Raw genomic sequence first — 14,484 nt, forward strand, 5'->3', positions numbered from 1 at the left:
TCTCTTCCCAGATATACTTTCAAATCAGTGTGCAGACAAAGGACTAAAAGTATCACACAGATTCTTATTTGTAGATCATGGATAATAAATTCCACAGCCTGATATCTATGCTCTGATATCTGATCTGCTTTCTTGAGAAATATGCCCCTTTAAAACCCGATTTACAATAGAGGAAGTAAAAATTTTCCTTTTAGAAGTAATATACAAGTAGAAAATGGAAAGTTCAATGGAGATGGGTCATTTTATAAATTCTCTGCATAGGAATAAGTAACTCCGGCGTACTCTGCAGCCCTCTAAATTCAGAACAATCAAGGAGACCCATGAAGTTTTAGGAAAACTTATTCCCTTGAAAGATAATCTCAATGTTGTGTGTGGATTACAAGGGCATCAAAGTGTGACAGAAGGACTGTGAAAAAAGAATGATCTATTACATGATGGTCCTAGTATTCAGGAAGAAGTAAGTTGTGAGCATCTGGTCCTATCACTTCATGGGAAATAGATGGGGAAACAGTGGAAATAGTGTCAGACTTTATTTTTTGGGGCTCCAAAATCACTGCAGATGGTGACAGCAGACATGAAATTAAAAGATGCTTATTCCTTAGAAGAAAAGTTATGACCAACCTATTCACCATTCTAGGTTCGATGCAGGATACAGGATGCTTGGGGCTGGTGCACCTGGATGACCCAGAGAAATGGTATGGGGAGGGAAGAGGGAGGGGGGTTCAGGATTGGGAACACGTGTACACCCGTGGTGGATTCATGAGGATGTATGGCAAAACCAATACAATACTGTAAAGTAAAATCAAGTAAAAAATAAAAAAATAAAGAAAAGTTATGACCAACCTAGACAGCATATGGAAAAGCAGAGACATTACTTTGCCAACAAAGGTCCATCTAGTCAAGGCTATGGTTTTTCCTGTGGTCATGTATGGATGTGAGAGTTAGACTGTGAAGAAAGCTGAGCACAAAGAATTGATACATTTGACCTGTGGTATTGGAGAAGACTCTTGAGAGTCCCTTGGACTGCAAGGAGATCCAACCAGTCCATTCTGAAGGAGATCAGCCCAGGGATTTCTTTGGAGGGAATGATGCTGAAGCTGCAACTCCAATACTTTGGCCACCTCATGTAAAGAGTTGACTCATTGGAAAAGACTCTGATGCTGGGAGGGATTGGGGGCAGGAGGAGAAGGGGATGACCGAGGATGAGATGGCTGGATGGCATCACTGACTTGATGGATGTGAGTCTGAGTGAACTCCAGGAGATGGTGATGGACAGGGAGGCCCAGCGTGCTGCAATTCATGGGGTTGCAAAGAGTCGGACACGACTGAGCAACTGAACTGAACTGAAGTTGTGGGCTTAAGGTTCACTCAGACCAAAGCTCCTGAGTAATGGTGAGGTGATGAGTCCTCCAGGCTCTGATCTCACTCAGGAATCACCTGGACCAGGTGGGCCTGTCCTGCCAGTGAGACACTGGACCACGGCCCTCTGTGCTCCCCGTGGAGTAGGTCAGTTGCACAGATGTGGGAGGGGGTGAGTGCTGAGTCTGGGACTGAAGGGTCACCAGCCAGTGATCCACACTTGAAAGATACTTCTTGCTCGGACATGACCCAGTGCCCAGGAGTGGTGATCCTAGGGTGAACTGGGTCCCCAAAACAATATGGTAAAGTCCTAATCCTGGTACCTATGCAAGTGACCTCGCCTGGAAATAGGCTCTTTGCACATGAGGATTAAGGACATCAGTGGCTGGTGCCCTTATAATGGCAGAGATTCAGAGAGAGACAGACACACAAGGAAAAGGAACACCTCCATGAGACAGTAAAAGGAGAGACTGGAGCGATGCTGCCATCGGCCAAGGGATGCCAAGCATTTCTGGCCACCACCTGGAGCAAGCAAAAGGTCAAGAGGGGTTCTTCTCTAGCGCCTTTAAGGGCAGAGTGACCTTGTTGACCCCTTGACATCCAGTGGTGGCACCTTGCTGTCCTGTCCACTCTTGGAGCCCAGTGGGAAGCCAGGGAAAATTCACTGGTAGGTGGCTTGGAGGGCCTTAGAAGTCCTGCTCTCAGGGGTGTGCATGGTGGTCAGGGCATCCCGTGCCCTGTCAAGTGCCAGTGAGCGAGAGGCATCCCCTCGCTATAACAAGTAGGACCACACGGGCGTGACTCTAACTGAGAAGCAGCGAGACGGGAGATATTTCAGACAAGGATGGGGCCCGACTGGAGAGGGAAATGGCACTATTCTGCCCGGAAAATCCCATGGACAGAGGAGCCTGGCAGGCTATAGTCCATGGGGTCGCAAAGTTGGACATAACTGAGCGACTAAGCACAGACACAAAGCACGTGGGGCCTGATGAGTTTCCTCTTTAGGACAAGGATGGGGCCTGATTATAGTTTCCTCACAGCATTCCTAAGATTCCTTGTCCCAGCCCCACCACCCCCCGCCCCGCCCCCCGGCCTCACCCCTACACAGCACAATATCCTACTGAGAAATAAGGCAGAGTCAAGAATTCCAGAACCATCACTCTGGCCTCCCCCCCGCCCCCCCCACCTCCCAACTTCCTCTGATTTCCCCACTGGCCTCCTTTACATCAATCAAGTTAAACCAAGGGCATCTCTGAAGAATCCCAGCAGAGTTTCTGGGGATGAAATCTGGAGGAATGAATATCAGGAGAGGGCGGAGCAGCCTCACAGCCTTTGGTGCCCATCATTTTACGTCCCTCACTTCCCTGGGAAATCTTATTAAAACACACGCACAGACTTTCCTCCCGGCCTTGTCAGCCCCACTCCCAGGCAGCCGCAGTTCCCCATGAGCACAGCATACCTTCTGAAGAAATGCACCCAGATCAGAATGGTATATGAGTCTGTCCTATTCTGGCTCTAGAAAAGAAACGTTACAATAAATAGGTGGGTGGGATCAGCTCGGTGATCGCTAAAGCAACCAAAATAGCAATGAAATCAAGCTCAGGAAAGCTTAACTTTATCGTTGTATTGTGTATACCCTTCTTCCTTGACCAAGTTTGATACCTTGTTCTCAAGAAACAATAGGAAAGGAAATATTTGGGCCAACACCTGTCGTTATTTTTAGTTTGTGACACACCGCAGCTAGTCGGTTGATCGGGGCTGTTTAACCCACGGTGGTCTCAGGTGGGGGTGAAGCAGGCAGTGTGGCTTTGGCAGCCCTGAGTTGTTTTGCTGATCCATTTCCACGTTCCTCGCCCCATTTATTTAAAACAAACTTTCTCTAACAAAGCTTCATTACCACCGATGAGTATTTTAATAGAATGGAAGTATGCAGGATAGCAAAGACTATAGTGTCAATATATCTTGTATCCACCATTCCCATCTCCTGTTGGCTCTTCCAGAGTCTTTTCCAAATCTGCATGGAGCAGGATAGGAGAGGTGGGAGGCATTAAGGGTAGGAGGGAGGCAACCCCACTTCCTGCAGGATCCAGGCAGTTCTCTGGAGTGTTCTCCCCCCACCCCCACCCTCACTCACCACGTGCTTTGCTGTCTGCCCTCCACCCACAGCCAGCTCATCCTGCGAGGAGACCCCATTATGTCCCCTCCTCAAAGGATCTCTCCTCAATTGATTCGTCAGCTCTCAACCCTTTCCTTACAAGTCAAAGTTTAAGTTGCCCAAATGCTTTTTTCAAATTGAAAATCACCTTTCTGGGTCTGCTCACTGAATCTTGAAGGGGTACAGTAGTGTATCTCACCATTTAAGGCTCTGTGAGATGCTAACAAGTTGAACACACTCTCCTCTCAGTATATCCTATCTTAAGTTTATCTGTGTTTTTGAAACATAAGATTGACCCTGTGGGCAAGAATTTCAGACCAGCCAGGAAGCAAGGGTCATGGGAGGTAAGGAGCCACTTGGAGGCCAGTGGGAACTTCTCAGGGGTCCTCCTATCTTGTCAGTCAACCTATTTCTAGGGAAGGCCCTGATTTTCAGGTGAGAAGCAATATCTGTTTCCGCAGATAAATCAGTCTCTCATAGTGATAAAAACTCCCTTTTGACATTGTAGGAGATTTGTTTCAAATGAATCATAGTAAGCTGTTTTTTCCCTTCTGGGCAGAATACTATTTGCAGACATCTGCAAATTTGGGAAGAAAGCTTGTTTCCTAAATGGAACCATTCGGACAAGGAAAAAGGCAAACTGCACACACAGACACACACACTCTCTCTCTCACACATACACAGTCTCTCTCTCTCTCACACACACATACTCACATGCAACCTTCCCCCCCAAATCTAAGTCTTCATTTTGTTTAAGCTAACTATTTATAAATAATATCTGATGAAACCTCATTAAAAGTGCATCCGCTTTTCTGTTAAACTTTAGTTAAATTGCCACTCCTGGACTGTATCTTTAAAATATTTGTGTGTGTGTCCTCTTCATCACTGATGGATCAAAACAAATGATTTACCTGCAGAAAACTAAAATCCTGTGTATTGCATGTGCCTTGATGAAGTTAAGTTGCAGTGAACAAATTTCTTAGAAAATGTTCAGAATTTGATTTTTCATGCAATCCTAATGTTGCTGAATTTCCAGCAACACAGTTATAGTATCTATTGCAGCCAATGTGTTTTGTGTTCAAGCTCTTTCCCAAAGCATTTCTATTAATCCTTCCAAAAATGCGCCAGGCGGAGCCATGGTCAGCCGCCAAGTTACCCAGGTCTAGGTGGGGGGTGGGGAGCTGGGTCTCCCACACAAACAGGGCTTAGATGTACTCTGCTATGGCTGCATTAAAAGTGGCCCATTCTAACGGTCCCAAAGCATTTGCTCATCATGGCTTCTTGAGAGCTTGGGATACCGAGTCAGTCAGGAACCATCTCAACAGCTGTGTCAGCCTCAGAAATCACCAGCTTTCATGCAGGTGCTATACTGCAAGTCTGGGTTTGCACTGAACTAAAAGGAGAAGTACGCTTTGCATCGAAGGCAATTACAGCATATAGGTGTTGTCATTTAGCGGTGAAGGCCTGCAGAATATACTGCCCCAAGTTATGCTGCTTAGGTAAATGAATATTCATTATTTTGAGCTGTGGGCACTTGACAAACAGCAAATGCAGGAGAGGCTTTTTTCTGAGTTCCCTTATCTGCCTAAAGACAGAAGCTCCAAAAGGAACTCAGTGGTCATGGAGCCCCTCCAGGAGTTTCATCAACGAGGGAAGAGGGACTCATCTTTGGAGACTAGGAATGACACCACAGCACACGCACATCGCCACAGATGATCGCACCTCCCACGCACTCTCCTAAGGGCCCACTCATCTTCCTAAAAGTCATTTACCCTCTCCTAAGAGACCTGCATCTTCCTCCCCTTTCTCTGCAAAGATGGCAGTGAAGCCTGAATTCTAAGCCACCCTGGGGAGTTCCTCATTTTTCCCTGTGTACCTCCATGTACACAACACATACAGGTTAATAAACATGCTTGTTTGTCTCTTGTTCATCTGTCTTCAGTTAGTATTACAGGAGCTGTAGCTAAGAACTCAGGATAGAGGGGAGGATAGAGCGGAAGTTACGTTCCTCCCCTACGAAAGTCTCCCCTTTTCTGCAGGTGCCCTAGGATCATTAAAATCAATGTAGAAGTCTGTTCATGAAGGAACTGGGTACTCTGGTGGTCACTGAGCAGACCTGGGACCCAGAAGAATAAGGAAGTTGGTGAGCTTTAAGGAGAGGTTGAAGCCGATGACATTCAGTCTTCACAGCACTCAGCTCTGTCTGGGTACTTTAACACAAACTCAGAGGATGAGGCTTCAGACAAAACGCCTTTTGCAAAGGAGCCAAGGCTGCCTGGTCACAGCTCAGGGTTTGTACTGTGGGTGACCCCCAGCCCCTAAGAATCTCCAGGTGTTCCTGAGTGACAACCCACTCAACCCAAGGGTCCTCCAGGACGGGGCTCAACACCCGTTCACTCAGAGATGGGTCATCCCACACAGCGGCCCACTCTCAGGGGTGACTTGCAATCAGGAACTGAGCCCATAGTGAGGTTAACTGGAGGGTTCCCCAACAAGAAAGCCTGATCCATTTGACCTGAGAGTACAAGCTTACCTGGCTGTCCTGCACTTTCTCCCTTGGCCCCTATCGCTAACGTATTCACTTCAAGTTACAAGTTGAGTAAAGCACGTAAGGATGTCTGAGTCCTAGGTCGCCCTTCGCAACACTTATGAATCTGAGCTTCTCCCCTCATTTACTAAAGAACAGGAGCCAGGGTAAGAATGGTCAGTGTTCATTGCTATTGAGATTGCCCACAATTTCTCCCTTTTTAGCAATTATTTAAGGGCTTTCAAACCACTGCTTCTTTCACTGTGTTTCAGGGTGAGCTACAAGGAGAGGTTGATTTTCCAATGATGGTTTGGACTTTGCATTTACAAGTAGAATTTCCACAGTAGATTGGGGTTTAAAGAGGCAGGGCAGGAAGAGTGGTAGCTGTCCAGCCAGACCACGGCTGACACCTGCCCAGCCAGGGAGGAGCGAGGAGGGGAGGACCGAGGGATTGTCCTGCACCTGGATCTCCCCTTCCCATGATCAGAACCAAGACTTTGTCTGCTCCTTTACAACCTGTGTCTCCCCTCGAATGGCCCTACCATTTAGGGGGACCCATGCTGACATAAGGCGCAACTCAGAAGAAATGAGGGTTTCTTAGGAGAGGATGGAAGGGAACTCTATCATTCAAACAAACAAACAAACAATGTTAAAACATTGTGTGCTCAAAGATTAGATGGTCTGTAAGACCCTTGACAGTGTGAAGGTTCTGATTCTTGGGTGGGAAGGCGAGGAGCTTCTGGTTATCTCCCCAGCCTCAGGCAAAGAAAGTAGGGCATCTTTGTGAGGATTTATGTTTTACATTGTGGAAGGAATTAAAGGACTCTCCCACAGATAAAGCCAAATCTCCCCCCAATCAGGTTCTGTCTGCTGCCTACCTCTTGTTGACCTCTGAGGTAACATGGAAAAAAAATTAATAATACAGTGAAATTTCCTTTCAATAAACAAACCTTTCCACTCTCTACTCAGCGGACAGAAACACCCTTTGTTGACTCCAGATACAAGATCAGAAGAGATAGTTTGCTCACCACTTAATCTACCTCAGTGAAACTGTTTCAGGGAATACAACACACGAGGGGACAAAAAAATAAAGGAGATGTGAGCTCCATGCTCTGTTCACCAGCTTCTGCCTGCACATCTGATCCAGTCAGGGCAGCTTGTTTGTGAGTGGCTTTCAGCACACACAGAGACTCCACGGATCCGGGAAGAACACGTGATCCATGTTTGAAGCAAATTTTGTATAAAAGATTGTGCTGTTAACCTCCGGGGGTCATTCTCGTATTTTCTGAGAAATTGGCTGCTTTGGCTTCTTTCTCAGAATGCCGTGTGTCTCATTCGGGGGGCGGGGGGCAGGACAAATGACAGCTTAGATATTCCAACAAGCGCCGAGTTAACGTGACTAACCCCCATCAGGATAGGGGACGTGATGGGACTCAGAAGGCCATCCCCATTGAGGCTTTTCCTTCTCCCCGAACAGAAAAGCAAAACATGCTGTGTGGTTTTGCAACTGGTCAAATTGGGAAATAATTTTAAGCTTTCTGCTTTGCCAAGTGCTTCAGAAGAAAAAAGTATTTTCTCTCTCTTTCCTGCCAAAACAAGTTCCCCCTTAAATATTTTTTCCCATATCTGGCTACATGTCCAGGATTTCTTCTTTTCTAAGAATAAATAATTTTTCTGGAGTATAAAAATGCCACTTGCTTTATCAGATTAAATGTCTCTTTATATAGAAAAAGCATTTGAAACATTTCATCAGTGGGTCTAAGGAAGGATCCTTGCTTAATGTGATTTTGTTAAATTAATTTTGATTAAATATTTGGTCTCTGAATTCTTTTTGTGATCCTCACTGGAATGTTCAGGCTTGTTTTGTAACACGTTCAATACTACTTTTTCTCTCACTGCCCTCATATGATTCCCTTTTACTAGAGAGCATTAAACATGAATTAATTTCTGTATTTGACCAAAATAAATACCTTGGAAATGATACCAATGCAAGGGAACCCTCTGGGTTCATTCTCTGTTTGCATACTTAGCTGAAGTTAAAAGGGTTCAGCTGTCAGGGTTTTAAGAACTCCAGCATTAAACAAGTGTGAACATGCAAATTAGCTGTCAAGTTTAATACAAAGTGGACAATGTAGCCCGGAGCTGACTTGTTTCCCTTCCTGGTGTCCTACAGATCTTGCTGTTAGGTAGAGCACAGACACACAGGAACACTGAAAAATAGCAGTTCATGTGGGTTGGTTGGATGTTTTTGTTTTTTACCAGCTGAAAATGGCAATAACATTTGCAAAACCAAAAAGCTGAATAGAGTTAGAGTTGAGAATATAGGCCAAAAGAAAAACAAGCTTGAAAAAGCAATAATAGCTGTGTACCTGAAATGTGATAAATATGCATACGGAAATAAAGATCATTAGCTCTCATAAAACCACAAACGACCTGGTGAAATACACTACAGATTTAAAGCTTAATATTGGGCAACAAATACAGTCGTTTATTATTGACATTTAATGAATCATTCTACGTAAATCTAGTGTAAGCCAAAAGCATTCTAAGTTTATATATAATGCTATTACTAGTTAATGTTTAAAATCTTTTTATGTTTGTTAGTGTGTGAGGGTATGTGGAGTATTCAATATGAGAAAAGTGGCTTATGGTCCTTTATAAATGGTCATCTTTAAATTTCCTGGTTTGCAAATCTTTATCAGTCTTCGTAGAGAAGTCTAAAAATGCAAGCTTATTCTATTTGGCGAGCATATAAAGATGAGAATATGCGAGCATCTCAGAGAAAGCAGATGACAGTATGATTCTGAAATGTCACAAAACTGCCTCAGAATAAACTAAGATTCTCTCAGAGGTTAATGACATACTGAGAAACTGGAGGTTGCCACAAATTTTTGCTTGTCTTCAAACCCACTGTCATCCTGCCACCAATGGTACCAAATAAAATCCCCATCCCTCTTCCATCTTATCACACGGCCCTTTGCCCCTCATGTGTGGGGAAGTAGATATTTACATTTTGAAAATACCAGGCATCTCAAAACACTTACGTTTTGTTGAACTGAGTCTCCCATGGTAAAGGATAAAAGCTAACTCAGCAAGCCTGCTTCCCAGGAGGGGCAGATCAGCATGGTGATGCACCCGAGCCAGAAAGAATACCCTTCATCTGCTGCAGCCGGTTTAGTATCAGTGCTATAAAAAATAGATGATGGAAAACAGAGCCTTGGACAGAAATACAAGTCTGCCGTGGGTGTCTTCTACGGGACTGGAGCAGAGCAAAGTGCCGGTCTCGCCTGTACATTGAACCTGGACTTGGCCTGCGTTGGCCAGCAGCCACACGTGCACAGGATACTCATCAGGGCGCCAGCCATGCGGGCTCAGCGATGCTGTTTCATTTACATAAGTGACGGAGAGCAAGCACGGGTGAGGAGTCCGCGGGCACAGAGGCTCCAGCCGACGGAGTATCACTAGGGTGGACAGGCCAAGTTATCTGTGCTGCTTGGCTTTTCCTCTTTGCTTGTGCAAAAAGGTGATTTCAAACCCAAGAGTGATCTGTGGCTTTGGCATTAAGGAAAGCTGGCAGGCAGTGAAGTGAAGGCTTGAAGGTCAACTTGTCTGTGCTGTGGCATGGAGGGATGCTGAGAGGGCAGAATTGCCAAAGAAGCACCTCAGACCAGTTCCCGCTGCGTGTACTGGTCCCTTGGCAAGAAGAGTTAGAACCCGAAAATTCGTAGGGAAAATCTAACCAAAAACTGCCAAGTTAGGACCTGTGGTCCATGCCTTGCCTGAATACAGACAAGGTCTTTGAGTATAAGACATGAAAGAGAAATGTCAGCTGAAGACCTGATATAAAGAGAGGACGAGAGGAGTCATGAAGGAAAAAGAAGAGGGGAACAGAGAAAAGTGCATGATGGATAGTACCTTCCAGTTCTCCAGCCCAGTCACTGCTTCAGAGCCAGGCTCAGGCCCCAGACCTCCCCTCCTCCTGACTTCATTACAACGCTTGCTTTTGTGGCCCCGATTGGACACTGTGCTAGACTCTACACAAAGCAAACTAAAAATACATTTTTTGTTTTTGTTATCTGCTTCATCTCTGGTCCTTCATATTGGACTAACCTAGCCACAAATCATACAGTGGCCAGCGGACGAGAGCAAACTTGAACGCCTGACTTTTAAGGTGGTTATTAAGATGCTCACCGCCTCCCGCCACCCTCCCCCCCCGCCCCGCCCCCGTCCTCCGCCTGACCCTGGTCGGCACTGGCTCCCCTCGTCTCCTGCATCTCAGAATCCTTCTGGTTTGATGCAGCCTCGAGTCCCTTCCACAGTTGGCAGCCCTTCCCAACGCCCCCACTTGCCTTTCTCAGAAATAGGTATCTCAGCTCCCTCACATTCTTCCTGACTGAACTCGCCCCACTGACTTCTTAATTTTGCTCATTCTTGGTAAAGAAAATAGTGTCTAGTTCTTGAGGACACATCCCTGGCTCCAGGAGTTTAGCTGTGGGATTCAGACAACCCTTCAGAATCCTATCTTTCAAGCCTGTCAGCTGGCACTTGAGGACGACTCGGTACCTAAAGCAAGCAGTGAATAAAATACAAAACCCACCTTGTGTGAAGTTGGCACCTGTACGCATCAGAAGCACTGTCTGTGGGGACAGACTGCCCGGCTCCGTGTCTTGTTCTCACCACTGACTGGCCACTGTTCATGTCACAGAATGGGAATGATCATAGGACCCGCTTCCTAGGCTGCTCTTTCACTCATTCATCCATTTGGTCATTCCTTCAGCAAAAATTTATGGAGTACTTACTACCCCTGCCCCCAGGCAAAAGGAATTCAGACAAGAGTCCTTGCCCTCATGGAGTTTATACCCCAGGGCACTTTACTTCCAGGATTGAATAAACGAATCCACCAGAATGGTTCACCATCGTGTCTTTGACATAGGAAATACACAAGAGTTGTTAGCTTTAACGGTAAACTTATAGCCAAAGTTTAAAATTAGAAGTAAAGATGTATCCGCTATGGTAAAAAGGACAGAAAATAGAGGGAAGTCAGGAAAGAGAAACAGTTGCTAAAATCACGCATGAATTTGGTATTAAGTGGACTCAGTGTTTCCTAACCCGTGAGCTGTGCTATTGGATGGGCGTTACACAGCTGGAAAGGTGTATTTATAAAGCCCTGCAGGGTCGCAGACTGAGTCGGACATGGCTGAAGCGACTTAGTGTGCATGCATACCTGTGTGCTCACGGTCTGACCCCACTCCCAGCCACACAGCTTGCGGCGCGTGTCAACAACTCCCACCCCCCAACTCTAAAGGGCCCCGGGGAGAGTGGCGACAAAAAGCCCTGAGTCCTTGGGACACACTTGGTACCAGCTCCAGTTTCCTGAGGAGGCATCTCTTTTACCCCCATCTACAAAGCACCACAGATCTGAACCTCAGATCTCAAGATTAGACAGTGGGTAAGATTGAGCTTTGGTGCTGTTACTTTTTGGTTGATACACTTTCCTTTTGAAGTGTATCTTAACTGTATTTTTATGATCATGCTCACATTACTCTTTTTGTAGCATCTTCGTGAGCAGGCTTGTTTTATAATCTGCTGCTTAGAGGGAACTTTCGATAAGTCATTTGACTCTCTAAATTTCAGCACAGTGGGAAAGCCTACAGTGGTAACTCGCTGTGTCTTGAGAACCCACTAGATCCTGGATATTGATGCTGACTTTGCACAGGCGGCTCACCTTGCTCCTTGCCTGGTACCCAGGAGGCTAAAGACCAGGACTGGTAACCAGACTATGAAGCTTGTAATTACTTCTTCCCCATCATCCTTTGGTCCTCAGGATGAAGTGAGGACATGGAGCTAAAAAGTGTGATGTGCAATGGTTTATTGCCTCCTTGCAGGGTGTTCCCCCAGTAGCTGAGAGCTCTTTTTTTGTTTACTTCATTATCTACTCAATTACCCTTCCTTCCCCTCTCCCACTCCTGCAAGTTCAGAGAGGCTTCAGATATCAAATGAGTGGTGGGACAAGGCAAACTTAAGATTCTTTGTATCATTTCTCTTCCCTCTCCTAATTCTTCCTCTTCCTCTCTTCCTCCTCGCCTTCTCCTTTTTGCTTTATTTTTCTGTCTCCCACTTTCTCTTCCTATAAGTTCACATGGCTGGATGCTATTGTAACTATATAGTTACACTATGGTCATGTCAGTGCCAGTGATTTCAAAACAAATAGCCTATCCTGTAAGTTCCTGCATTCCTGTGGGATTTGGGAACACAGTAGTTCCATAAAGCCTTTTCCAAGGCTCCCCAGAATACTTGGTGAATATGGAATCCACTTTCTTGTACCAGTCAATCAGTGTACTAACCTATCTAGAGTAGAACTGTAATATTTAGTAGAATATGATCTTAATACTTGGTGAGGATTTAAATTTTATTTTCATAGATAAAGAACAAAGTAGCAACAGACAAATAGCATTTCTCTTTCTGGTTCTCTTTAGATGGTACACTTTTATTTTTAAACATATACTACCCCCACCACCTACCACCCACGCACATTTTGAAGATACCAACTTAGGCGCCTGTGATGAAAGCCTGTTTCATTGATCGCTTGGGTTTCTGTCCCCTGGCCATGACGCTGCCATTGTGGCCTTCCTGAAAAGTGGGGCAGCCCCAGCTGTCCCAAATAAGTCTTCCTGATCATATTTTAGTTGTCGCCACTCATCAGCAATACTTCAACCCTATCTTTCTACAGTATAAGCCGTGGAAAAGATAGCAGAGGGAGAAATCACGGAAGGAAGAACAAAATGGCAGACACTTGGGGGAGGGACAGCAAGTGACTTTTCATCAGGGTCGCCTTTAGGTAAGATTTATAGGTGAGAATGTTTTCTCTACACTTAAGTGACTCGAAAGGTTATAGAAAGATGATTCCCCTGGTGACATAATTCAAATACATTTTGTTGTTTCTGCAAAGTCTGCCACTGACATCACCGTAAGTCAGTTTTGGGGGGTTTGTTTTTGAGAAATGTGATGGATGTCTATGGATCCACATGGTCTCTTTTACCTCATCCGAGTCACTTAAGTGAGAATGGAGGCTGTGTTTGAAGGGCGGGAGCAACCATGACAAGCTGTGACAAGCTGAGTTCATCCTAGACTGATGCACAGTTAGGAATGCCTGGTAAAATGTCTCTGTGTGGGGAGATTTTTTTTCCTCATCAACCAGACTGTCTCCTAAACTAGTTGCAGCCTGTAGGCTTTAAGCAGTAAGTAAGGGATGCACTTTTTCCCTGATGCAGTAATTTGAACTTATTGCATATGTCTGGCTGTGAGTGCAAACAGGCTTTTGATGATCTGTGTGATAGGAGAACCCTGGAGGCTCGTAGTTAATGGGCTCTGTGTTCAGGATGGCCTGACTTCTCTCGATAAGAGCCCACGGCATCGAAACCATTCTGTCCTCTCTCAGGAACAGCCAGAGGTAGCAGGTTGTGCCATCATTAGTCCCTTCCTGGGCCCCAGACAGTGAGTTAGACTCAGAGGCGATCAGGGCAATGGTGTCCCCTTGTCCTCTCCCAGCATGCACTGCTCCCCGTCTGGAGGAGGAAGATGTGGTCTCTGCCACCTCCTGGACCTGGGATTCTTACACGTCTCCCCAGGTTTGGTCTAAGATGCTGTAAGAGCTGGTTACAAAGCTGTCTTCCATTCAAGGCACATTTTGTGAATTTTGGGGTGGTGTGCTCTGAGGTAGAGAGGGCTGTTCTTGGTGGTACTGTGTAACTGGGAAATTATATCAACCCTACAAACATCTGATGAGCTTCCCCAAGGGCTCAGTGGGTGAAGAGATGCAGGAGATGTAGGAGACATGGGTCGGGAAGATCCCCTGGAGTAGAAAATGGCAACCAACTCCAGTATTCCTGCCTGGAGAATCCCATGGACAGAGGAACCTGGTGGGCTACAGTCCATGTTGTCGCAAAGGGTCAGACACGACTGAGTGACTAAGCATGCACACACGACAACATCCAGGCCTGTGGCCTTGGCCTCATCCATGACAACTGGGCTCTAATGAAGCGAGCTGTGGCCCAGGGCCTCAGGGTATAAAGTAGGGTGACTGAGAATGACAGGCTAGGCTTTCTGGACCTTATACGAATCCTCCACAAATCCCACCCGAGGATGCTTAGTCATTCAGGGAAGCTCTTTTTAATCATGCCGCCTTTGATTCATGCAGTTGGTTCTTGAACATAATTTCAGGATGTATCTATCACTCTTACCCCTCTGCTATAGACATCTGCTTCTGGGGTTTGAGGTAAAGGGAAACGGGGAGCAGAGTGCTGAAACCCTCTAGGGGGTGTATCATCTCCTTACACATTAAAGCAAGAACACCCTCCACAGCCTTCCCTGGTGGGCTTCCCAGGTGGCTCAGATGGTAAACAGTCTTCCTGCAGTGCAGAAGACCCGGTTTCAATCTCTGGGT

The 14,484-nt window shown here is 45.9% G+C and overlaps 1 protein-coding gene across 14 annotated transcripts in view; it reads right to left on the reverse strand.

The window, feature by feature from the left end:
* SORBS2 (sorbin and SH3 domain containing 2) overlaps positions 1 to 14,484 on the reverse strand; it is a 209,376-nt gene that overhangs the window by 142,086 nt on the left and 52,806 nt on the right. For 7 of the 14 annotated variants that reach the window (XM_042241332.1, XM_042241303.1, XM_060407126.1 and 4 more), the window contains exons 3-4: positions 9,086 to 9,227; positions 2,819 to 2,874 (exon numbers count right to left, since the gene is read on the reverse strand). The exons of the other annotated variants lie outside the window; for them this stretch is intronic. In XM_042241332.1, the coding sequence (XP_042097266.1) occupies positions 2,819 to 2,874; positions 9,086 to 9,109 (80 nt within the window). In that variant the 5' untranslated portion in view covers positions 9,110 to 9,227. The remainder of the gene's footprint in view (positions 1 to 2,818; positions 2,875 to 9,085; positions 9,228 to 14,484) is intronic. 14 annotated transcript variants of the gene reach the window in all.

Source organism: Ovis aries, chromosome 26 (assembly GCF_016772045.2).
Source record: "Ovis aries strain OAR_USU_Benz2616 breed Rambouillet chromosome 26, ARS-UI_Ramb_v3.0, whole genome shotgun sequence".
Taxonomy (NCBI): Eukaryota; Metazoa; Chordata; class Mammalia; order Artiodactyla; family Bovidae; genus Ovis; species Ovis aries.